Raw genomic sequence first — 26,456 nt, forward strand, 5'->3', positions numbered from 1 at the left:
GTGAAATGGAAGGTAGCTAGTGGATTTCGGGAAGTACATTGATCAGTTAGATTGCTGTGTCCTGTAGGGCTTTTTAAGGATTTATTGACACACTTCATCAAGGTATTTGAGAGTATTCAGGGAAACCTAAGATATTCTGCACTTCTTTTCCCTTGCTTACACATTCATACCTGGTCACAGCTTGAGTGGGATGTCCCTCCACAGAACTCAAATGCACACTATCTATCATGTAACTTAGCGCGACAGTAATGTAAAATGGGAAGGATTTTTCCTTTTGGTTTCTTTCTGTGAGGGGGCTCACCCAACATATTTTATCCTATGTCTCTTCATCTCTCCCTTATTTCAACTTCCACTTACTCCCCAATTCCCTACATCATTCTCTTAAGAGAAAAAATAAGTTTTGTCCACCGAGTCCTCTTTCTTACTTGATTTAATGTGTCTTGGGCTGAATGTTTCTCACAAAAATACTTTGCATTCAGAATTAGCCCATCAAATCGTTTCCTCCATAGCCCCCTGCACAGACTGCATGCCTTCCGCCATGGGGCTCCCTGAGGTCGCAAAACCCAAGTCTGCTTTTGGCTTAGTTGTCATGATTTTAGAATATAAGTCCCCACGCTCTGCTTTGGAAAAGTTATCCTGGTGGTGATTTTGTACCATTAAAAAAAAAATCCTACTTTTGGTTCACACAACCAACCAACACAGTGGGACAGAACTTCTTCTACTGTTCCAGTTGAAACGTGGTCCTCCTAAGAGCACATCCGTTTCTCTAAATCGGGGGATATATATGTGCCCACACCTGTGTATGCGTATACCTACATGGATATATAAAAATTCTAGTTGCACCCACCCTGGAAATGATAGCGACTCATCCACACAGTGGGTGTTAAGGAATTTGTAACCTGCAGTGCTCTTCCTTACTGGTAACGCCATTCTGCTTGGGGAATATAGAACAAGCCCAAACAGTAATACTGACAGAATTCGGAATTATGATACAGTGCAGCCTTCACGTAATTCTTTGTTGAAGAAGTTAGGGCCTAAATGTTAAGGCTTATTGTTATTCCGAGTTGATAATCTCTGCCTTGCTTTAATAATTTTTCCTCATGCCTGGGTAGCCCGCGAGTTGCACAATAATCACTCACACAGCTTTGTAATCAATGCCCAAAGTAATAGGATTCCTCTGGCCACCGGCAATTAATAAATTTGTGTCTTTTTTAAAACACTAGCAAGTCGGGCCTGAAATACGACTGACTGGCTCTCCTCATTTGCATATTTATTGCAGTGGAAAAATTCTTACCAGATGATTGATGCTGAGCCTGCCTCTTGAATTCCAAGCAGCACATTATTATGAAATGAAAAATGCCGGCCATACAGTTGATTAAAGTTGAAGACAGTGGAATCGGTGTTTTTTAAGATTGTGGGAGAATTAAAGGCATATTTTAATGGATGTTGACAAGAAGTGAACTAACAAAAGCAAAGCAAAGGATTTGCTTGAAAAGATTTAATCAAACGTCTTTCTTGGGGGATTAATTGCCGGGGATGACTACTGCAAGTGGCAGGCTTGTATGGATTTGAATGAAAAGTATTGTTCTCAGGCCAGTATATCGTGTGTCCTTCTGACCTATAGTTTAGCTGCAGTCCTAGAGTTACTTTGGAAGGAGGAAAAAAAAAAAAAATGCCCTTGCGATCTGTATATTCTACCTCAATGTATATATCTGGGGTAATAGGAATGTGGGAGTTTATATTACTTGCACATAAATAATTGTATGTTTGCATATTTACTTTAAAAATGATTGTGTGGATATTTAAAAACTGATAAGGTGAGCTTTATTTTACTTTATACATTTGCTCTTCCCGTTGCCCTCCATCCCCTTGCCAGAAGTTTTACTTATTGGTTTATAATCTAATTAATGAACTGTGTGCCCATGTCCAAACTTATTCTCTGCCTACAGTTTTGTTTACGTCGAGCAGCCTAGATGAATCAGGGGAAAAAATAAAGCTGTTAAGTGAAAATGGTTTTTAGATCGGTGACATTTTATATATAGAATGCTTGCATATGGGTAGCATGTAAATGAATACTTAATATAGGAATGTATGAATACTAGTTCAGTCCTAGTGCTGTAGAGCAGAACAAGCAGAGCTAGAGATTTTCACCATGTGAAAGACGCTGATTTTGTGATAGTAATATACTTTCTCTTTCTACAGCATTAAAAAATTTGCAGAATACCTTAATATATAAAAGCGTTTGTTATTTTTCACCTTAATTCTGCAAGATAAGCAGGCAAAGGATTATCTACATTTTATAGATGAGACCATTGGGACTCGAAGAGATTAAATTGGTCCACTCAGTGGAAAATGACTAGTTAGTGATAGTGTCAGTTAGGATACAGGGCTCCTGACCCTTAGTAAAGTACTCTTTCTTTTTATTCTCTACTTGGGAAATTATTCCTAAAGCCAGTGCCCAGATGCTTGGGTTGAATCGTGGTAATAAGGTGAGGCACATGTCCTTCTTAATCTCCTCTTAAGGGAAAAGCCTCTGGAAATGGACCATGTAAGACAAAATAAACATATATGTCCTTGACAGTCGCCATTTGTTTTGTGGCCAGGTGCCCTAACTTCTTCAACAAAGAATTACGTGAAGGCTCCACTGTATCATAATTCCAAATTCTGTCAGTATTACTGTTTGGGCTTGTTCTTTTGAACAAGAAGAAAGTATATGCAGCTTTTCTTAACTTTTAACTCAGATGCTAATTGGGAGAAAAACTAGAGGTGAACTAGAAACTGTTGATTCCATTCCCTTTCTCATTCATAGGGTTGAACAAGTAGAATTCAGCCCTATATGAATGCTAAAGAGAGTTGCTTGTTTTGGTTTGGTTTTTGGCTGGGAAGAATTCACTATTGGATTTGAGCCTCTAGGAGAGAGTCTTTCCTCACCCTCGTCAGCTGTGGCTTCCAGGAGGCCTACAGCGACCAGCAGAGGATTGCTCATCGTCTCTTCAGGTTTTACATAAAATTTTACTAGAAGGAAATGTGGCCCTAACACCACAAAGAAACGAGAATTGGGCTCTGGCTTCTAAATCTCTTCGCAGGAGGTTGTCCATGTGTTGGCCACAGGTGACTTGACTTTGATAAACATTTTTTTTTTGGTGGTTAGAAGCACAGAATTGCAGATTTCATCTCTGGTAGGTCTCTTGACACTTTGATGCATGGTGGTGCTATCCCTGAATGGAGCTTAAATACTTTAGGGCTACTTTCTGACTGGGTGAAGGGGTGTATAAAATGAGAACATATGAGAGAGTATTAACAGAAAGGCACACTTTGATTTACTGATATTGGCTCTCTGCTTTCTTGTTGGATTGATATGCTGTCTAATATATCTGCGATGGATTTTTTAAAACTGACTTGAACAACAAAAAAAGGGCTGTGTAGCTACTTGAAAGTGGCCCTTAAAAGTAGTAGTCTTTTTGTTGGACGTTTTCACAATTCTTAGTTATGTTACATGTGAGAGTCAAATTATGACTTGCTTGTTGGGGGCAAGCAGCTATAAACATGATGAACTGCTTTGCAGCTTCTTCCCTGCGTGGTTCTTGATCTCATATTTTAGATCATGGACACATGGTACCTAGAGGAAGTAAGGGACAGGCACTTGATTTTCCTGTTCTTATAATTTTTTATTGTGGTAAAAAGACACATAACATGAAATTTACCATCCTGTTTTAAGTGTACAGTTCAGTAGTACTAAATATATTCACATTGTTGTGCAGCCAGTCTCCAGAACTTTTTGATTTTGCAGAACTAAAACTCTATACCCATTAAACAACAACTCTCCATTTCCCTCTCCCCCCAGCCCCTGGCAAGCACCGTTTCTGTTTCTACGAATTGGACTACTCTAGGTACCTCATATAAGTGGGATGATACAGTATTTGTCCTTCTGTGACTGGCTTATTTCACTTAGCATAATGTCCTCAAGGTTCATCCATGTGGTAACATGTGTCAGAATTCCTCTCCTTTTTAAGGCTGAATAATATTCCATTGTTCTTTTGGACTAGGCTCCAGGTTGAAGGAAGGTAGACGATTTTTTTCTGTAGAGAGATAGACTGGGATGGTAGAATTATTACAACTTTGGTCTTAGGATTTTTTAAGGTGTTTTTAAAAAGTGTGGTAAAATAGATATGACATAAAATTTACCATTTTTAACCATTTTAAAGTGTACAGTTCAGTAGCCGGTACATTTGCATTGTTATGCAACCAACCATTACCACTGTCCATTTCAAAACCTTTTTCATCATCCCAAATTGAAACTCTGTGTCCATTAAACAATAAGTCCCCATTCCCACCTCTCCCCAGCCCTTGGTAACCACCCTTCTATTTTCTGTTTGACCATTTTTTTAGATACTTCATATAAGTGTAATCACACAATATCTGTCCTTTTGCAACTGACTTATTTCACATAGCCTAATATTTTCAAGGTTTAGTCTTGGGAATTTTGAAGACTACTTTGCAAATGCAAAATTGATTTGTAGTTTCACTTTGGAGAACATGGGCTCTCTTAAGATGTAGCTCTTTCTAGAAAAGGAGGTAAAAACAGTGGTTCATATTTGCACAGAATTTGGATGAGAGGAGATTTCTGCGTTTTCATGGGCTTCCTTCCAAGTGTTAGTGTCTCTTCTATTTTCTTAAGGTTCTGGCTGTAACATAACTTTCAGAACCTTAGCTATATGGAATCTCTGTTTATAATTTTCAGCTCTTTTCATAGATGATCATTTGTGGTAACCTAATATTTGTAGTTATTTGTATTCTCTGCTTTCCTCATTACTTTAAAAATTTACATATGTATATATACATAATTTTGCATTATCCTAGTTACACACTTAGCACATTTGAAGTAATTCTTGTCTTTAAAATTATTATATCTTTATTCTTTTTATTCTTCTTGCCTACTTCTCATCTTGTTTGTACCTAATCCATTTCCCCAAAACTGTCCGAAGAATAATTCTGTGTTACTTTTTTCTTCTTCATGAGAGTAACTTTTTATTTTTATATTTGGTAGAAAGGTTTTTTTGTTTGTTTGTTTTGTTAAGATTCAGAGTAACAGGTTGAGAACCTTGGTTTAGAACACAAGGCATTTTGGATTTTTTTCAGGTAATATTTAGGTATTGCAGGTCCCCCCAGGTGGTGTGGATATGTACTGATTATAAAAGGATTAGAATGTGGAATTTAGAAAAGATGTGATCAAGGGTCTTCTGTTACGTTTAAACAAGCAAGTTGTATTTATATAGTCCTTTTTTTTTGGATACAAGAACAATATTTTATTTTATTATTTTTATTAATTAATTTATTTTTTTTGGCTGCATCGGGTCTTTTTTTTTTTTTTGGCTGTGCTGGGTCTTCGTTGCTGCGTGCGGGCTTCTCATTGCGGTGGCTTCTCTTGTTGCGGAGCACGGGCTCTAGGTGTGTAGGCTTCAGTAGTTGTGGCACACGGGCTCAGTAGTTGTGGCTCGCAGGCTCTAGAGTGCAGGCTCAGTAGTTATGACGCATGGGCTTAGTTGCTCCACGGCATGTGGGATCTTCCCGGACCAGGGATTGAACCCGTGTCCCCTGCATTGGCAGGCGGATTCTTAACCGCTGCGCCACCAGGGAAGTCCCTGCGATGGGTCTTAGTTGTGGCATGCAGGATCTTGGTTGCGGCATGTGGGATCTTTTATTGTGGCTCACGGGCTTCTCTAGTTACAGCGCTCAGGCTTCTCTCTAGTTGTGGAGCGTGGGCTCCAGGGCGTGCGGGCTTGGTGGTTGCGGCGTGCAGGCTTACTTGCCCCGAGGCATGTGGGATCTTAGTTCCCTGACCAGGGATCGAACGCAAGTCCACTGCATTGGCAGGCGGCTTCTTAACCACTGGACCACCAGGGAAGTCCCTATATAGTCTTATATGGAGATTATTGGAGGAATGCAAAGTAGCTGTTGGGTCATTGAGTTCCTTCTGACCAATCCGAGGAGGCTTTCTCGGGTAAGCTCTTAGCCGTATGTTGAAATGGAATGCTGCAGCGTGATCTGTTTGGAGAACTTGTCTGAGTCATGTGTTGGTGTCCCATTGATGAAATAGGTTGAGATGTAAAATAGTGAGGAAGCTACTCATGCTGGGCAAGGTAGAAGCAGAAGAGATAGAATCAAATTCGTAAAAATCACTTAAACTGAAGTTCGTGTGGGCTGAAGTTAGTCTGGAATATAAAATAAAAATGAATGTAGGGATTGCTAAATGAGAGTAAGGATGCTTGTGAGAAGATTACAGTTACTAAAGGAAAGCGGGAAGGAGTGATCGAAGCATAGCCAGAGACAGATGGACAACTGTTAGTGATAGGAAGTATGGAAACCACAGGATTTAGCAACTGACTGAATATATCGAATAAGGGCACCAAAATGTCAGTGATCTCCTGTGAAAACACATTAAACAGAGGTGAGAGAATCAGACAAAGGAGAAGTATTAGGTTGGAAGAAAGAAGTTTTGTTTCTGACATGGTGTGTTTGAGGGAGTGACAGAGCATCCATGTGAAGATTTTCTTGGCAGTTGCTGGAAATGTGAAAGTTTGATTATAAAGAGAGATGTCTGAGTGCTGTCAAAACTTAACTAGTAGTTATCAATGTCTATTTAGCCCCTTTAGTAGGATTTTGCTGATAAAGAAGGTAAGAGTTTGGTTCTCAGAGGGCCAGATTTTATTCTGAAAGTCCTTGGTCATAGACTTTAAACTTAATCCTGACCAGTTTTATTACACGTGCCTCCTTTTGGTTGTGAGGAGAATGAGGTGAGAACATATTCTTGGTGTGCAAATTTTTAATACACAGTTCAGTACAGTGGAACCTCCATATCCTTGCGTTCCGCATCCACGGATTCAACCAATTTTGGATCAAAAATACTTGGAAAGAAAAAATGTCAGAAGGTTCCAAAAAGCAAAACTTGAATTTGCAGCACTCTAGCAACTATTTACATAGTATTCACAATGATTTTTATAGCATTTACATTGTACTAGTTGTAAGTAATCTAGAGATGATTTAAAGTATGTGGGAGGATGCGTGTAGGTTACATGCAAATACTAGGCCCTTTCATATAGGGAACTTGAGCATCCATGGGTTTCGTTATCCTGGGGGAGAGCTCCTAGAACCAATCCCCTGCGGATACCGAGGGATGACTGTACTGCAAACAGTAAGTCATTAACTTGGGTTTCTATTCGTGAACTGGAACCTTCCTTAAGGGTATGTGTTGGGAGATTGAATGAATGAGGTGGTAGCTCACACCAGAGGCAAAGGAGATCTCCTGGGGGAGGGTGGTGGTGGTGGTAGGGACCCCAGGACTAAGCTGTGCTCTTTAGAAGAGAAGGAATTGCTTAAGGAGTTGATCAGTAAAGGGATAATCCAAGAGGTCAATGGGTAACCTGTAGAAAAATATCTGAGAAAGAAGCACCAAAGGAAAAAAATGATTGGTTATGATGACAGGCAAGGAAGGAGTTTGTCAAACTTACTAAATTTAAGAGCTCACAGTTTACTGCAGACGCTCTTCTAAGTACCTTACACATTGTTACCTTGCTTGTTCCTCACAATGACCCTATGAGGTAAGCACTGTTATTATTTCCTTTCAGGAATTCTGTATTTCAGAGAGTTCTCAGTCCCGGCGTACCCTGTGCCCACCCCCTCAGCCAGTACTGCTCAGGAGTCCAGTGTCATAAGCATCACCTACTTCGGAGAACTGTAGATAATTAACTGTTCCTTCTCTCTGCTTTATTTCCCAGGTCACAAGGCACTTAAAGCATTGTTGAGATCATTGGCAGATCTTCAGGAAGAGTTGCTTTTCCAGTATCCAGACACTAGATCTCTAGTAGATGGAACAAAGCCCAAAGCAGAAAGGTAAGGAGGGAATGGAACTATGGAATTGCTTATTTTCTTTTCATCTGAATGGTTTCCCATTATTTATGAAAAAGAAAGTCAGGTCCTTTCCAGGCAGATATCGGACTTAATGTTAGTAAAATAGAAGGAGCCTCTTACGTTTAATTGGTGGCCAGGATGACACGTAAATTGGGAATTAGGTTTTGGATTTTTATGCATAGTTGTGCCTAAGCTTCTTTGTAAGCTTCTGCAAAAATCTTGCCTTCTTTTTAGGTCTAGTGAGATTATAGGTGAAAGCACATTTTTAACATGAACACTTAATTAATGTTTATGAAGCACTTTGTTGCCCATACATGAAATTGCCGGTCACAACTGTCGACTTTTCAGTGAAGGAAGAAGCAGTTATTGCGAAGGGTGGAAAAATTTCAGGAAATAGCAGAAAGAACCATTTTTTCCCTTCCTGAAATTATCACAGTTGATGAAGGTTCTCCTCCACCTCCCCCCTTTGTTTGAGCCTGCCGCATAGGGCACCTGCCTGCTGTTTTCCGTTGGGCTTCCCCTCTGCTCCATACCTTTCTACTGAATTAGTTGGAATGGCAAAGGAGAGGAGCTCGCATTCAGTAAGCACTTCCTGCGCGCTGGGGTTGGTGGTCCAGGCAGTGTAGCTGGCTCCGTAGCTGTAGGCTCTCGTGTTCCCTCGCACGGTTGAGGGTATTACAGTCTAGCTCGGATTCTGTGGCCTACCCCTTTGAGTTTTCTTCACATTCTGCTTCTCTTCATTTGGTTTGACCAATATTACTCAGCTTTCCTGAGCAGTTGGTTACAGGGAGACATATTTCCCTTATTGATTTGGGGACTGAGGTCATAAAAGTATGATTATATGTTTAATTTTTAAAGACCCTCCTGTAGCGGTATAGGCCTGGTTCATGTGCATTTCTAATAATGTTTTTAACAACCTCATTTATTTTTATAGTTGGCTTGCTTTTTAAAAAATATTTTGAAACCATCTATTTTTATATTTATTTGGAAAGTTACATGAGTTTGTGTTTGACCTCACGAACGTTTTCTTCCAGCAACTACAAAAAAGCTGTCCTCACATCTCCCGTGCTATTTAAGATGCAGACAGCATAGGGAAGGCACAAATACTCTTGACTGCACGTGGGCCTAGGTTTTGTTTTTTTTAATTAATTAATTAATTAATTTTACTTTTGGCTGCATTGGGCCTTCGTTGCGTGTGGGCTTTCTCTAGTTGCAGTTGCATGGGCCTCTCATTGCGGTGGCTTCTTCTTGTTGCAGAGCATGGGCTCTAGGTGTGCGGGTTTCAGTAGTTGTGACACAAGGGCTCAGTAGTTGTGGCTTGCGGGCTCCAGAGTGCAGGCTCAGTAGTTGTGGCGCACTGGCTTAGTTGCTCTGTGGGATGTGGGATCTTCCCGGACCAGGGCTCGAACCCGTGTCCCCTGCATTGGCAGGCAGATTCTTAACCACTACGCCACCAGGGAAGTCCCACGCCGAAGTTTTTATTTAGGTAACGTTTATTTACATTGGACTCAGTGTTCTTACTGGTTTTCCAGTGAGGAGGAGATTTCCAGTGAAGATGAAGAGCTCGTAGCAGAGAAGAAGCAGCAGCAGCAGAGGAGGGCCCCAGCAAAGAGGAAGCTGGAGACTGAGGACTACCCCAGCTTCATAGCGAAGCGCTTCGCCGACTTCACCGTCTACAGGAACCGCACGCTCCAGAAGTGGCATGATAAGACCAAGCTGGCTTCTGGAAAACTGGGGAAGGCAAGTGTGTGCACTCGTGCATGTAAGGCAGATCATGGCAACCTGAAGCAGCTGTGAGAAATTGGAAGTACAGCTCCCTTATGTGGATGATGCCTCAGTGTCATAGTAATCAGTCATTTCTGTAGAAAAATTTACTGAACCCTAACGCTAACCCTAACCCTAATCCATTGGGGTTTATGCCATTCAGGCATGGGATTTCAACTTTATTAGAAAAAGTATTTTATTCTAGAAGTTGTGGTCTTGTAAGTGTTGGAAATACAAAATACTTTAAAGAAATGGACTTTAAAACAATTATTATTAAAGGAGCCGAAGTTAATCTCTGGGTATAGGAAACTAATATGACCTGCTTAGGGACTAATTTTTTTTTTTTTTTCTGAGAACAATTAGAGCCATTCAGAAACTCAGTCTTTAACAGAAAGTCCCTCCTGGAAGGAGGATTGTCTGTTTCTCTGCTGACACAGAAAGATAGGGAAACCAACGTAGCTGCCTTCAGCAGAGACTTTCCACGTTATCTGACACTGGTTAATGTTGTTGCAGGGTTTTGGTGCCTTTGAACGTTCAATCTTGACTCAGATTGATCATATTCTGATGGACAAAGAAAGATTACTTCGAAGGACACAGACCAAGCGCTCTATCTACCGAGTTCTTGGCAAACCTGAGCCGGCAGCCCAGCCTGTCCCAGAGAGTTTGCCAGGACAGCCGGTAAGAACTGCGATGCATGGTGATTATGGGAGCAGTTTCTAGGAGGCTAATTAACTGAAAAATCTTATCATCTCCTTGTAGGTATTCCTCTGGGTATAAGAAGTCAGTGAAAGAAAGGGAAAAAAGCACTACTTTCCTAGATTGTTGAGAAACTGAGAATATGTGGGAGGGGAAAGTTTTTAAAAAATGAAGCTATTATTGTGTGTAGCCTTCTCTTAATTTTGAGTTTGATCTGAGTCTGGTCATGGAAGCATTTGTAATCCAATTTATTTTTTTTTAATAAATTTATTTATTTTATTTGTTTATTTTTGGCTGCATTGGGTCTTTGTTGCTGTGCACGGGCTTCCTCTAGTTGCGACGATCAGGGGCTACTCTTCGTTGCAGTGCATGGGCTTCTCATTGCGGTGACTTCTCTTGTTGCAGAGCACAGGCTCTAGGAATGTGGGCTTCAGTAGTTGTGGCTCACGGGCTCTAGAGTGCAGGCTCACTAGTTGTGGCTCACGGGCTTAGTTGCTCCACGGCATGTGGGACCTTCCCGGACCAGGGCTCGAACTTGTGTCCACTGCGTTGGCAGGCGGATTCTTAACCACTGTGCCACCAGGGGAGCCCTGTAATCCAATTTTTATTTATTTTTATTTTTTTTTATGTTTAGCTGTGTTGGGTCTTCGTTTCTGTGCGAGGGCTTTCTCTAGTTGGCGGCGAGCGGGGGCCACTCTTCATCGCGGTTCGCGGGCCTCTCACTGTCGCGGCCTCTCTTGTTGCGGAGCACAGGCTCCAGACGCGCAGGCTCAGTAATTGTGGCTCACGGGCCTAGTTGCTCCGCGGCATGTGGGATCTTCCCAGACCAGGGCTCAAACCCGTGTCCCCTGCATTGGCAGGCAGATTCTCAACCACTGCGCCACCAGGGAAGCCCCAATCCAATTTTTAAAATTCTGTTTTAAAGCTTTTTCTTTAGAAATGCCAGTATCGAAGCGAGCATGTACTTTAGGCTTTCCTTTGGATGTTTAGACGCTCCAGAAGAGGATCCAGGATTGGAATAGGCAGATTCTTCTGTCTAAAGGAAACCTTTATTTATAGTAGAAATATATACTTAATATATTTTTTAAGTTCAGAAGAATTTAAAATGAAAAGTAAAATTCCCCCTAGTCTAAAAAGTCCACTCCTCAGGTTTAACCAATGTTCATAGTTGTAACACACTTCCAGGTATTTTCTATTTATATATATAAATATGTATATATATATATATACACACACACACACGCATATAACACGTACGCACTTACAAAAATATGGTTGTCTTTTTTTAACTAAATGGGTTGGATATATATATATGTGTGTGTGTATAAATATATAAAATGTTATAAACTATATGTAAAATCTTACAACTTTCTAAACTATTCTAGATACTTTTCCATGTCATTACATGTAGATCTACCTCATTTTTCCTAATGGCTAGAGTATTCCATTGTATGGATGTGTACTATAATTTATTTGAACAGTGGATATTTATGTTGTCTCTAGTTCTAGAAACAGTGCTATAGGAAACATTCCTGAGCATTTTTATTTTGGTATTTGTGTGAACATATGGATAGACTTCTAGAAGTGGAAATGTTAAATCAAAGAGAATATACATTTTAAAACCTGATAGATGTTGTAAAATTGCCTCAAAAAGGCTGCATTAATTTCCAATCCCACCAGCTGTGTTTTCCTACTGAAGAGTGCCAGTTTTAGAGGTGAAAAATGATGTCTTCTCATTTTAATTTGCATGTATTTAATTAGAATTAGATTAAACATATTTTTGTATAACTATTGACTGCTTGTGTTTTTTTTCTGTCAAGTGCCTATTAATGTTTTGCCCATTTTTCAGTTGCATTGTTTTTGTTCTTCAACTTTTAAAAATTAATTAATTTATTTATTTTTGGTTGCATTGGGTCTTCGTTGCTGTGCGTGGGCTTCTCATTGCGGTGGCTTCTCTTGTTGCGGAGCTCTAGGCACGTGGGCTTCAGTAGTTGTGACATGAGGGCTCAGCAGTTGTGGTTCGCGGGCTCTAGAGCGCAGGCTCAGTAGTTGTGGTGCACAGGCTTAGGTGCTCTGTGGCATGTGGGATCTTCCCAGACCAGGGCTTGAACCCATGTCCCCTGCATTGGCAGGTGGATTCTTAACCACTGCACCACTAGGGAAGTCCTTGTTCTTTAATTTGAAGAGCTCTTTATATCTTAAGGAAAATAGTGCTTTGACTGTTATACACATTATTTATAGTAGCTGCATTACTTTGGTAACCTCATTGGGATTCACTCTTTCCTTCTCATTGATATAGGAGATCCTTCCTCAAGCCCCTGCCAGTGCCCACCTGAAGGACCTGGATGAAGAAATCTTTGATGATGATGACTTTTATCACCAGGTATGATTTTTACACTCTTTTCTTTTGTTATAAATCAGGCTTTAGCATTTTAAAACAGCTGATAGAATTCTCTGACTAAAAGGTAGCTTACTTTGGAAGGATAGAGTCAGATAGGGAGTTAGAACTCTTGTGTTCAGAATCGACTTACTGTGTAATTCTGGATTTATTGCTTTACTTTTATATTTTTCCTTTTGTAATGAAAATAGCTACAGCTACGTTGTTAGTTGTTGCAGAGTGTGAATTATTTGTAAAACAGTTTCAACTTCTTTGCATCAGGTGGTTTATTCTCTCTCAGCAGCTTTTGATGATGTTAATGGAGGATTTTTTTTGTTTGGTTTCTTGTCCTATTACTATTAGATAAGGATATGGAGCTGAAGGGCCGGGATCCCAGAATTCTTGAATTGCACTTCTGGTTCTATTAACCTATTAAGTCTATCCTCTTAAAACTTTTGTGTATGTGTGCATGTTCACATCAGTTAAGTATTTATATTTATTGAGATTGTCTGCTACTGTTGATTATAATAATAGTGTAGTGCTTTGAAGACAGAAGGAATTGCTAGAGGTTGAAATCTAGTCCCGTTCTCAATATCTCTTCACAAACATTTCCCCCGTTCTTTCCCTGACGCTGTGATCTGCTGTTGTGCTGCTCTTTTTTTTTTTTTTTTTTTTAATTTTATTTATTTATTTATTTATTTTTGGCTGTGTTGAGTCTTCGCTGCTGCGTGCTGGCTTTCTCTAGCTGCGGGGAGCAGGGGCTGCTCTTCGTTGCGGTGTGCGGGCTTCTCATTGCGGTGGCTTCTCTTGTTGCGGAGCACGGGCTCTAGGCACGCAGGCTTCAGTAGTTGTGGCATGTGGGCTCAGTCGCTGTGGCTCGTAGGCTCTAGAGCGCAGGCTCAGTAGTTGTGGTGCACAGGCTTAGTTGCTCCGTGGCATGTGGGATCTTCCCGGCCCAGGGCTCGAACCCGTGTCCCGTGCATTGGCAGGTGGATTCTCACCCACTGCGCCACCAGGGAAGCCCTGTGCTGCTCTTTTTGATGATGGTGGTGACCGTTAAGGTAGACTAAACATCCAGGCTGTTCTAAAGAACTAAAATAATTTCCTGTAATCCTGGGTATCTTGATAAGTCATGCTTCTTAATGAAATGTGCTTTAGGATGCACCCTCTCTAGCTCTGGAGAGTTGAGGATGCTGTTCAGCAGTGATAAACCAGTTTTGATTGAGCCATTATTTTATCAAGATGAATTTTTATTTTCCTCTGCTGAATTTTTAGTGTTAACTTTTGCCGAAGAATTTGCAGATGCTTGTTGGAGGTTTAGCTATGACGACAGTACTATGTAGTATATGGAATACGAAGGAAGGAACTTAGGAAAATTACACTGTGAAGCAAGTAGGACAAGCGATTCTATATTGGGGATGCCTCTGGTTTTGCCCTAAAAAAAAAAAAAGAGAGACTTTTAATTAATCTTGCTGTTCACTCTGTGATGTTCAATAAAATTATTGCTGTTAAGTCTCAAAAGTAATGATGAGAGGGTATAGGAAAGAGGATTGATGTAGCCCCAGGTGTTCCTAGTCAGAGGTCCTGATTCCTTTTTCCTTTTCTTCTCTTATTATATCCATTTGTCAGAAGAGTAGGGGATTCTGTTTTGTTCTAGAGTGTCCAAGGAAGTACCTGATATGGGATATTAATGCTGTATAATTGTGTGAGATCATGGGAGACAGTCAAAAATATTCCAGTCTTCATTAATTGAAGTGTACATTGTTCAATGGAAAGTGCATCATAAATTAAATAGGCTTAATAAAATAAACTGAAATTACTGGGGGAGACGTTGCTTCCACTGGCAATCCTTAGTCTGAAAGATATATATATATAGTTTTTTTTTGGCCTGGAGGGCTGCTGAAAAAGAAATAGCATTACTTGATTGGCCCTTCATCCCAATTAATAATTTTAACTTTGATAAATTCTGATTTCAGTTATGACTAGTCACATCTTAGCTTTTCCCCTTGCTGGTTAATTGGGGTGCTGGGGTTAATCTAAATTAAAACTTAAACTAATAGAGGTCAGCAAGGCAGCTGAAACACCTGAGTGAAACAAATGGGGCTGCCAGGTGCAACTTTATCTTGGCTGTTTCCCAAGAGGGAAGTGGCAGCAAATTGGAGTTGTTTCAGCCTTCTGTAAAGGTGAATGATGGGTGACACTTGTTAATGTACAGCATCTCCGGAAGCATTCCAGATTGCGTTGCTGCCGTACCAACTGCTGCCATCCATGCACAGTCAGTAGGAACTGGACCAGTTGCCAACATCTGGCAGCACAGCAAGGAATGGGTGCAAGTCTCGAAACCCTGCAGATTCTAAATATGGTGCTTAGAAGTGTGCAGGCTTTAATCACTTACCACTCTTTGGCAGCAGGCTACGACAGCTTATCCTAGCCTCGTACATCACATCCCGACATCTGCTGAGCCGCAAGGCAGCTGCACATTCATTTTCTTTTCTTGCCTTTTCTCTTTGCCTCCTGTTCCTCTTCTTCCCACTACCATCCCCCCTGCCCCCACCCTGCCTTCCTCCCTTCAGTTTTTCTCCCCCTCCCCAATATGCTTCTTGGGAGAGATGATCTGTAAAGATTACTGCTTCATTGTGTGCAAGTAATTGTGGTGATGCCAGGCCCTTGACAGACACAACGTAGCACCTGTTCTGCTGACCTGGTTAATTTCTTCTGTTGAGTGGGATTTGCCAGAGATTGGAGCTGAAGCCAGTTCAATGATAAGGCTAAAGAAAATGGCTGTATGTTTTCTGTCACCTCCCAATTAAATTGGCTTCATAAAGTGCTCTCCTTTATTTGTCAGGGTAGTAAGCCTGAGCTAAGTGTTGCATTCAGAAGTGGTACAATGTATTACAATGGGCCTGTGAGTTTTCATTTGTGTTTTTTTATGTGGTCATAGGGAAGAGCTGGGTGGTGAATATAATACATCTGCCTTTTTTTAAAAAGATAAACCATACTTGAAGCCAGACTCTCTGGGTCCGTGTTTTGTAAGGAAGAGATTATAGCCACATTGAATTTTAATGTTTCATTGTAAGGGTTTAAAGGCTTACTTGGTTAATTCAGGTGTCACAAGGCTTTGTAAATGCCCTCACCGTTGAGAATGGTGTTCAGGGTCAGAACACCCAACACATACACACTCTCTTTGTTTCACAATGGGCCTTAAGTTACTACAACTTACAAAATATGTCTGCATTATTTAATAAAGGTACATGTATATGTGTATGTGTGTATAAGCATATACATAGAGAGAGGGGGGGGACCCTGAGGAGTATCAGATATTGTAAGTAATCATCCCGTTTTTGAGCTGAAAAGAACCACACAAGAACCTGAGTCCCTGAGATGTTAAGTAACTTCCTGCAAGTCATATAGTAAATGGCAACACTAGTACTTGACCTCAAGACTGCTTAGGCCAAGTCCTGTTCTTCACATACCTTTATTTCTTAAATATTTCATTCGTGAGCCATAAAAAGACTTCACTATAGTATTACAGTTTTCAGTTCGTAAAAAACTAAGCTTCATTTTCTTAGAACCAGAAGAAATATTATGTGTGTTAGAAAGTAATTTTTTTCCCTTTGAAGGCAAATGATTTATTAAACTCCTGGTTTCTTAACAATTCTAATGAAAAAATTAGCCTTCTAGTTGTGTTACTGGTTTGTTTGGAAACTGGAGTTGCTGAAAGCCCAAAGTGTGCCCAGTGGTGACCGTTTCAGGAGGGAAACTGTTCACTGGCTGCAAACATTGCCGAATCTCACCCGCTGATGGAATCAGTTTGCATCTGGCTTAGCTCTTGTCAGAGCTCATCCCTGAAGATGAGTTCACAAAAGATGAAGGTTGCAAATGACCATGAAGGATGAGCCATTCAGAAATGTGTTCAGTGTCTATTTTTCATTTTCACGATCCCGTTTGCTACTTTTTTTTTTTTTTTTTTTTTTTTTGCTACTTTTTTAGCATCAAGTGCTTTTAAGATGTGTTGTCTGTATCTCCATTTAAAGTTTTTGTTTGTTTTGATTTGCTTTTTTTAAACCATCCATTGATTTTTGACTTGATAGGCCTGAGTTCTTAAAGAATCGAGGAAGGACTAATGTTTACTGAACACTAGTTATGTGCCAGCTCCTGGACTGAGTAGACAGGTACTTGACTCACGTCTTTATTTAATCCTCCCAAGATCTCCATGTTGAGATATGACTGCACTTTAGTAATATGCTGTGTAGTAAAGTGACTGGTTTTATTCTTTTCATAGCCAAGACCTCAAACTAGTTTCTTGTCACCTCGTGAGGTATTTTGTTCTGAAACGACTAATTGAGCTTAGATATTGACAGATTGATACCTGGATTTCGGAGGGTTCATTAGGATTTTGTATGTTGCTTCTAGCTCTGTTTAGTTTTGATCTGGTTTGTCCTGTCACTTTGAATTTAACCAGGAGCGTCTGGAGAAAGGCATAATAGGTTGTGTTCTTTAGATGACCACTTTGATGGGTTAAATCTCTCCTTTCATTTGCCATCAGGACATGTCTGTAACTGACCCTGCCACACGCTGGACTTTTGTGTCCAAGACATTTGATAATGCCATAAACAAGTAATTACTAATTCAGTGAACTATTAAAAGTCAATAATGTTAAGAAATAGAGAAGAGGCAAGCTTTCTGACAAGCTGGTTTACTTTAATTAAATTGGTGAGTGATTAATGTGGACGGCTGATGTGGTGGCTTTAATTGTATGCATTTGGATCGTAGTGTGAATAAGGAATGTGTGAAGCCATTCCTACGGTTAAGTCAATACTGTGTTCTTGCTGGCATGTATCTTTCCAGCAGTTCAGTTGATGGCTAAGAGTATGCTTTAAGGTTTGATTTGAACCTCCTCCTTTTAATTTGTTGTGGAAAACAGATCCCTTCTGTTCAGAGCAGTATTTCATTTTCAGGTTGACTTTGAAATGTTGCTGTTATTTAAGATGTGGATGATGTTTCTTAAAATTTTGATAACGTTTATTACGTATAGACCTTTATGGTGACTTTAGAGAGGACGTGTATGTGAAGTACACAAATTTGAAGATTGAAATTACAGTTAAAGTTATAGGAGAGAGGGATTTCCCTGGTGGCGCAGTGGTTAAGAATCCGCCTGCCAATGCAGGGGACACAGGTTTGATCCCTGGTCCGGGAAGATCCCACATGCCGCGGAGCAACTAAGCCCGTGCGCCACAACTACTGAGCCTGCACGCCTAGAGCCCACGAGCCACAACTACTGAAGCCCGCACATCTAGAGCCTGTGCTCCGCAACAGGACAAGCCACCGCAATGAGAAGCCCGCGCACCGCAACGAAGAGTAGCCCCCGCTCGCCACAGCTAGAGAAAGCCCACGTGCAACAACGAAGACCCAACGCAGCCAAAAAAAAAAAAGTTATAGGAGAGAGTTAATCAGTTAGATTTCTTTAAGACATAATAAAGGTGTTAAACAAACTCCAAACCAATATCAATGTCCAATTAAACCCCAGTTTTAATAATTACAAGATTATTTTTTGACCATGTGTAAGAATTTTATTCGAGATGCATTCTAGTTCCTGTGCTGCTGTTGTTGATCTGTCAGTGTTTAGACCCAATACGGTATCAGCATCGGCATTGGATGGCATTGGATTGCCAGCGTGGGCTCACTGTTGTGCAGGCTGCACAGAACAGGAGCCCAATAGCCACATTTTAAACTCAAGGTCGAGAAATTTCATCATAGGGCAGCGTCAGGGGAAGGCACACACGACTGGCCCTGATTTTTTTCAGTTTCCTTGCTTTAAAAAACACCGGAGCCTGACTTCAGTACTACTGCTTCGTTTAGACAAAGGTAAAAAAAACCTCAGAACAAAGCCTAAAATAGTACATTTGATGGAGCCAGCTAGGAAAGAGATAAGAATTGGCTTAGAACTATCGAAGAAACTTTTCGAACACAAGTGGTGCCTTGGCAGTTTACTAGGCAAATATGTGGCCAAAATTGCCTTTTTTATACTACTAATAAGCCCAGTGTCAGCTGGCTGAGTGTAAATTAAACACAGGACTCCAGCAGTATTTTAGTAGACCCAAGTAAAGAATTTAGCACTTCAGAAATGGGGAACACTACCTGTTTACTAAAGTAGGCATGATGTCTCCCTGTGAAATTATATTCAATGTATAGCTCCTTTAAAGTAAATTATAGGGACCATGACTTAGCATAGAAAGGGGAAGTTAATAAGCATCTTAAAATATGTATGTGTACGTATTGTAGATCTAGAATAGAACCTAATTGCTGTAAAGCTAGATAGCGTCTTTGAAAATCATCAATGCCGAAGTGACTTTTTACAAACTAGGGCCTAGAGAAAGTAAGTGACTAGGATAGGATCACCTCATTTAGGACATTGAAACCCATGTGCTCTTGTTCCCAGTTTGATTTTCTTTCTAGCATATTCTGCCGCCTTTTGATCTGACACACTTAAAAATCCACTTGAACGTTTCCTTTTCAGATTTGTATCTGTTTAGGAAATTAGAGATCCAGTGTATCTGTTTGCATTCTGACAATTCACATGTTACCACTTTTGTGCAATTATGAACTTCATTCACTTAACAACTGCTGTACCAGATGCTAGGTTTACAAAGACTAATAAGAGAAAACCCCTGCCCAAGGAATTTGTGTCATCTAACGAGCAAGATTCTCCTCAATTTTGTATAGTCACACAGCTCCTCTTGAAAAGTATGACTTTGTTAAAATTTAAGTGGAGAAAATAAATGGTGCAAGAGAGCAATCAGGTCCTTGATATAAAAACGTACATGTAGTTGCCTAGTGTTGTCTTACCACAAATGTGCCTCAGACATTCGTTAGCACACAGGTTTTTCCCTCAACAGACACCTGATCTAATTCCTAAAGTCATGTCTCAATAACCTGTAAAAGACTCTAAGAGATGCTGTTAGATACAAACTCTGGATAATAGTATAAATTCACTATTTTCCAGGCATATAGTCATTGTTAGAAGCCAGTATTGAGATGCCGGTATCCACTGAAACCAATTTCAGATTAGAAGAGCATTCAGGGGACTCCCCTGGTGGTCCAGTGGGTAAGACTACGTGCTCCCAATGCAGGGGGCCTGGGTTCGATCCCTGGTCGGCGAACTAGATCCTGCATGCTGCAACTAAGAGTCCGCAGGCCGCAACTAAGCAGTCCGCACACCGCAACTGAGACCCGGCACAGCCAAAATAAATAAATAAATATTCAAAAAGAAGAAGAAGAAGAGGAAGAGCATTCAGGGAGACACTGCTTTGGGAAAGATCCCTGGTCTTCTCCTTACTTGCTGCAAGTAATAATAAATCCTTCCTTCTCCCCCACAAAAAAAAAAGGAAAAAAAAAAAAAAAAGAAGAGCATATTCAGGTTGGTGATGGGTATTTGAGGGTTCATTTTGCTGTAGCCAACTTTTGTGTATTTTTGAAGTTTTCTGTAATAAAAAGTTAAGGAGAAGAAAAGCCTTCAGATTTCTTTCCTCCATTAATTGATTCAGCAAATAGGTGAGTATCTACTGTATATTTATTGAGTAACTGTTGTTCTAGGCTGTGCTGCCTAATGCAGTAGCCGCTAGCCACGTGTAGCTATTTAAATTGTAGTTAGTTAATTAAAATAAGGTTGAAAATTCAGTTTGTCAGTCATGCTAGCCCCATTTCAAGTGCTGCAGCCACATGTGCTAGTGGCTACTGTAGTGGACAGTGCAAACACTGAGCATTCCCAGCATCACAGAAAGGTCTCTCGGAGCTCTTTTAGGGGCTGGAACAAAGCCAGGTCCTGCCCTCATGAGCATTCATTCTAGCTTAGAGACAGGATGATAGTGTGAGCCTGCAGTGGAAAACCATTAAAGAAGGGGGTCTAGGGTAGGGATGGGATGGTCCAGGGATAAGGTGGTATTTGAGCAGAGCAGGGAGGGCAGAGAGCAACAGAACCATGTAGGTTTTGGGGGAAGAGCGTTGGGGACAAAGGGAATGGCAAGTGCCAAGTCTCTGAGACATTGCAGAGGCTAGCATGTTCCAGGAAAGTCGGGGAGGCCAGTGCCACTGGGGTGAGTAGGTAAGAAAGAGTGGGATAGGAGAGGAAGTCAGAGAGGTAATGGGGGGCCAGGTCCTGAAGGACCTTGTAGGCCACTGTAAGGCTTTGGCTTTCACTGTGACTGAGATGGGAAGCCACTAGAGGGTTCTGAACAGAGGAGTGACAAGATTGGACTGATATTTTTAAAGAATCGCTCTGATGACTGTGTTGAGAATAAACTCTAAGGAGGCAGGGTGGCAAACAGGAAATAGGAGACTCTCATGATAGTCTGGGCAAGGGATGGTGGTAGCCGGAACTAGGATGCTTTGGAGGGACTGCTGAGAAGTGGTTGGACTCTGAATTTATGCTGAAAGTTGAACTGACAGGATTGGTTGATAGGTTGTGTGTGGAGCGTGGAAAAAAGGTGTCCAGGACTTCAAGGTTTTTGGTCTGAGCAACTGGATGGATGAAGTTTCTGTTTACTGAGATGGGGAAAAACAGTGAGAGAAGCTAGTTTGGAGGAGAAATCTGGAACTCAGCTTTGGTTATACTAGGTTTTTTTCCCCCCATGGACCTGTGTTGGCTTTAATTATTTTGATTCTAAATCAGTTACATTAAGTTTAAGATACCTCTGAAGCATTCATAGGGAGTTGTTGAAGAGGTAGTTATGCATATAATTTTGGAGTTCATGGAGAGGTCTGAACAGAAGGTGTGAGTCTTAAAGCCATCAGATTGTATTTAATACCGTGAGACTGGATAAGATCACCTAGGGATTGAAGGTAGAGAGAAAAAGGGAAGAGATTCAAAGCCTGAATCCTGGGGCATTCCAAAATTTAGAGGCTGGGGAGCGAGAGGACCCAGCAAAGGTGTTTGAGAAGGTGAGAGAGAATAAAGGAAGAGTGATTTCCCAGGTTCCATATCAAAGTGTTTCAAGAAGGAGGGAATCCAGTATCATCTGATACCAAAACCAGGCAAAAACATCACAAAGAAAGAAGATTGCAGACCAATATCTCTAATGAATATAGATGTAAAAGTCAACAATCTACTAGCAAACTCAGTCCAGCAACACATAAAGAAGATTATATACCATGACTAAGTGGGATTTAGCCCAGGAACGCAAGATTGTTTTAGCATCAAAAATCAATGTGGGACTTCCCTGGTGGCGCAGCGGTTAAGAATCTGCCTGCCAGTGCAGGGGACACGGGTTCGAGCCCGGGTCCGGGAAGATCCCACATGCCGCGGAGCAACTAAGCCGATGCACCACAACTACTGAGCCTGCGCTCTAGAGCCCGCGAGCCACAACTACTGAGCCCGTGCACCTAGAGCCCGTGCTCCGCAACAAGAGAAGCCAGGCAATGAGAAGCCCGTGTACCACAAGGAAGAGTAGCCCCCGCTCGCCGCAACTAGAGAAAGCCTGCGTGCAGCAACGAAGACCCAATGCAGCCAAAAATAAATAAATAAATTAATTAATTTAAAAAATCAGTTTATGTATGTATACATATAGGTGATTCACTTTGTTGTGCAGCAGAAACTAACAACATTGTAAAGCAATTATACTCCAATAAAGATATTAAAAAATCAATTAATGTAATATACCGTATTGATAGATAAGGACCAAAACCACATGATCATCTCAATAGATGCAGAAAAATATTTGACATCCTTTCATGATTAAAAAAAAAAGACACTCAACAAACTTAGGGATAGAAGAGAACTTCCTTACCTAGTAAAGAACATCTGTGAAAACCCATAGCTAACATCCTATTCAGTGGTAAGACAGAAAGCTTTCCCCTAAGATTAGGAATATGGCAAGGATGTCCACTCTTGCCGCTAATATTCAACATTGTAGTGGAGATTCTAGCCAGGGCAGTTAGACAAGATAAAGAAATAAAAGGCATCGAAATTGGAAAAGAAGTAAAACTATCTCTTATTTGCAGATGGCATGATCCTATATATATAGAATCCCAAAGAAGCCACCAGAAAGCTGCTAGCTCTAATAAACAAATCTAGCAGAGTTGCAGGATGCAAGATGAACACACAAAAATCAGTTGTGTTTCTATACACCAGCAGTAAGCAATCTGAAAAGGAAACTAAGAAAGCTATTCCATTTACGATAGCATCCAAAAGCGTAAAATACCTGAGAATAAATTTAACCAAGAAGGTAAAAGACTTGTATGCGGAAAGCTATAAACATTGCTGAAGGAAATTTTAAAAGACCTAAATAAATGGAAAGCCATCCCATGTTCATGGATTAGAAGACTTCATGTTGTTAAGATGACAGTACTCCCCTAATTGATCTACAGATTCAACATAATCTCTATCAGAATCCCAGCTGCCTTTCTGCAGAAATGGTGAGCTGATCCTAAAATTCATATGGAAATGCAAGGGACCCAGAATAGCCAAAACAATCTTGAAAAATATCAAAGTTGGAGGACTCATTAATTTCAAAACTTACTGCAAAGCTACAGTAATAAAGATGTTGTGGTACTGGTATAAGGTTAGGCATATAGATCAATAGAATACAATTGAGAATCCAGAAATAAATCTTTACGTTTATGATCAATTGATTTTTGACAGGGGTGCCAAGACAATTTGATGGGGAGAGAAGTCTTTTGAATAAACAATGCTAGGACAACTGGATATCCACGTGCAAAAGAATGAAGCTAGAGCCCTCCCTCATACCTACACAAAGATTAACTTGAAGTAGATCATATACATAAATACAAGAGCTAAAACTATAAAACTTTTAGAAGAAAACACAGGAATAAATCTTCATGACCTTTGGTTAGGAAATAGTTTCTTAAATATGACAACAAAAGCACAAGTGACAAAATGAAAAACAGATACATTGGACTTCATTGAAATTGAAAACTTTTGAGCTGTAAAAGTTACCATCAGGAGTGTGAAAAGACCCACAGAATGGGAGAAAATATTTGCAAATCATATATTTGATAAAGGACTGGTATCTAGAATATATAAAGAACTCTTACACTCAATAATAAAAGCAAATAACCTACTGAAAAATGGCAAATTATCTGAATAAACATTTCTCCAAAGAAGATATTTAAGTGACCAGTAAGGAAGAGATGCTCACCGTCGTTAGTCTTTAGGGAAATGCAAACCAGAACAACAGTGAATACTACTTTTCACTACTAGGATAGCTATAATCAAAAAAGACAGATGAGGGAATTCCGTGATGGTCCAGTGGTTAGGGCTCCATGCTTCCACTGCAGGGGGCATGGGTTCAATCCCTGGTCTGGGAACTAAGATCCCAAGTGCCACACAGTGCAGCCAGAAAGAAAAAAACAACAACAAAAAAACACCAAAACAGAAAAAAAGACAGATGATAAGCTTTGGGAGGGTATGGAGAATTTGGAACCCTCATACATTGCTGGGGGGAATATAAATTGGTACAGCCTCTATGGAATATAGTTTGGTAGTTGCTCAAATCATTAAATGTAGAGTTACCATATGACCTAGCAATTCTACTCTTAGGTATATACCCAAAAGAAATAAAATTATATGTCCACACAGAACTTGTACCTGAATATTTGCAGCATTATTCGTAATAGCCACAAAGGAAACAACCCAAATGGCTGTCAACTGATAAATGGATAAACAAAATGTGGTATATCCATATAATAGAATATTATTCGGCCATAAATAGGATAAAGCACTGATCCTTGCTACAACATGGATAAACCTTGAAAGCATTGTGATAATTTAAGTGAAGCAAGGGATTCACAAAAGACCACCATATATTATATGATTTATGAAATGCTCTGAATAGGCACATTTATAGAAACAGAAAGTGGATTAGTGGTTGTTTAGGGCTGGGGGTGTTGGGGTGAAATGGGGAGTAACAGCTAATGAGTAATGGGTTTCTTTTGCGAGTGATAAAAATATTCTAAAATTGATTGTGGCGATGGTTGCACAACTCAGTGAATATACAAAACCATTGAATCGTACAATTTAATTTGGTGAATTGTATGGTACGTGAATGGTATCTGAATAAAGTTTTTTTTTTTTTTTTAAAGAAGAGAGTGACATACTATGTTAAATGTTGCAGATAGATCAAGTAAGATAAGGAGTGAGAATTGACCATTCGTTTTATTTATTTATTTTTTAAGATTTTTTTTTTTGTTTTTGATGTGGACCATTTTTAAAGTCTTTATTGAATTTGTTCCAATATTGCTTCTGTTTTATGTTTTTGGTTTTTTGGCCGAGGGGCATGTGGAATCTTAGCTCCCTGACCAGGGATCGAACCCGCACCCCCTGCGTTGGAAGGCAAAGTCTTAACCACTGGACTGTCAGGGAAGTCCTGACCATTCGTTTTAGCACCGTGGAAGCCATTGGTGACCTTCACAAAAACTGTTTTGGTAGAGTGATGAAGCGGGTTCAAGAGAGAACGGAGGGAGAAAAGTTGGAGACAGTGAGTGTAGACAGTCTCGAGGCGGCTTGTGCTAAAGGGAACAAATGGGGTAGCAGAGGGTCAGGAGCGAGTTTGTTGTTTGGTTCTAAGGTAGATGTCCTTTGTATGCTGTTTGTTTCCTGATGGAAATGATCCAGTAGAGGACAGCATGCGTGTTTCAGGAATGAGGTCAGAATTGCTGGTGAGTACACGGTAGAGAGGGGATGGTCTGATGGACAGTTCGTCCGTAGGTATTGGAGGGAAGACAGGTGTGTAGCTGCCCTTGCAAGTAGCTGTGGGGTGGGAGCATGTGGAGGTTCTTATCGGAGTGCAGGGGCTGGAGGTTGAGAAAGGAGGAGGTGTGGCAGAGTCACCTAAGCGAGTGGGAGAGTGAGTAGATGGGGAAACGAGTGGAGTTATCCGGTAGCACTGAAGACCCACATAAGGCTGGTGGAAATGATTTTAAAGTGAGTGAGACCAGTTCACTCCTTCTTGTCTGTTTCTCCAGTCAGCTCAGCCACATGGATGCAGGTACTGAGATTTAACATGGTTTGGGGTTTTGCCAAGGAAGTACAGGTACATGATCCCTTATCTGCAATTCTCAAAATTCAAAGAGTTCTGAAAACTCATAGTATTTTGTCTTGTTTGTTTTGGTAAGTTTGGTAGAACATTGTGGTGGCAACATCTGATCTGAATGGTTCTGAAGCTATATAAACCTATAAGGCTTTTATTTGTTCCACTTAGTGGAAATGTTCATGTATTTTGCTGCAGAAATATATTAATGTGTTTGACTTCGGGTTGCTGCCCCAGGCTTTACTGGGACATTTATGGTATGTACACTGTATCACCTTCCCCCAAATCGAGAAAGTTCTGGATTCCAAGACACATCAATCCTCAAGGGATTGTGAATCTGTATGACAAAGGGACAGCGTGCAGGGGAGTCGAGGATGTTTACCAGGAGTGACTATCCTGATGGACTGTGGAATTACATGCACCTGAGTAAGAGAGAAGGGAGCATGTGAGGAGAGGAGGAGGCATGCTGAAAAGGTGGCAGGATCAATGGGTTATCGATCCTGGTGGGGCTGAAGAATTATTGGAGTCTGAATCCTGGAAAGAGAGGTTGAGGTTTGTTTCAGCTGGGCTTTTAATCCTTAAAGGACATAATTACAGAATACAAGTTGGTACTGCCCTTTTGGTTTCTTACTTGTGAATCCTTTTTAGTAAGATCTTCTCTAGTTCTG

General features: G+C 40.5%; 1 protein-coding gene across 1 annotated transcript in view; it reads left to right on the forward strand.

Moving 5' to 3' along the window:
- Positions 1-26,456, forward strand: part of AATF (apoptosis antagonizing transcription factor) — a 102,356-nt gene that overhangs the window by 28,636 nt on the left and 47,264 nt on the right. The window contains exons 5-8 of the mRNA XM_068529923.1: positions 7,776-7,890; positions 9,441-9,648; positions 10,186-10,350; positions 12,668-12,751. Of these exons, the coding sequence (XP_068386024.1) occupies positions 7,776-7,890; positions 9,441-9,648; positions 10,186-10,350; positions 12,668-12,751 (572 nt within the window). The remainder of the gene's footprint in view (positions 1-7,775; positions 7,891-9,440; positions 9,649-10,185; positions 10,351-12,667; positions 12,752-26,456) is intronic.

The sequence above is a fragment of the Eschrichtius robustus genome, chromosome 20 (assembly GCF_028021215.1).
Source record: "Eschrichtius robustus isolate mEscRob2 chromosome 20, mEscRob2.pri, whole genome shotgun sequence".
NCBI lineage: Eukaryota > Metazoa > Chordata > Mammalia > Artiodactyla > Eschrichtiidae > Eschrichtius > Eschrichtius robustus.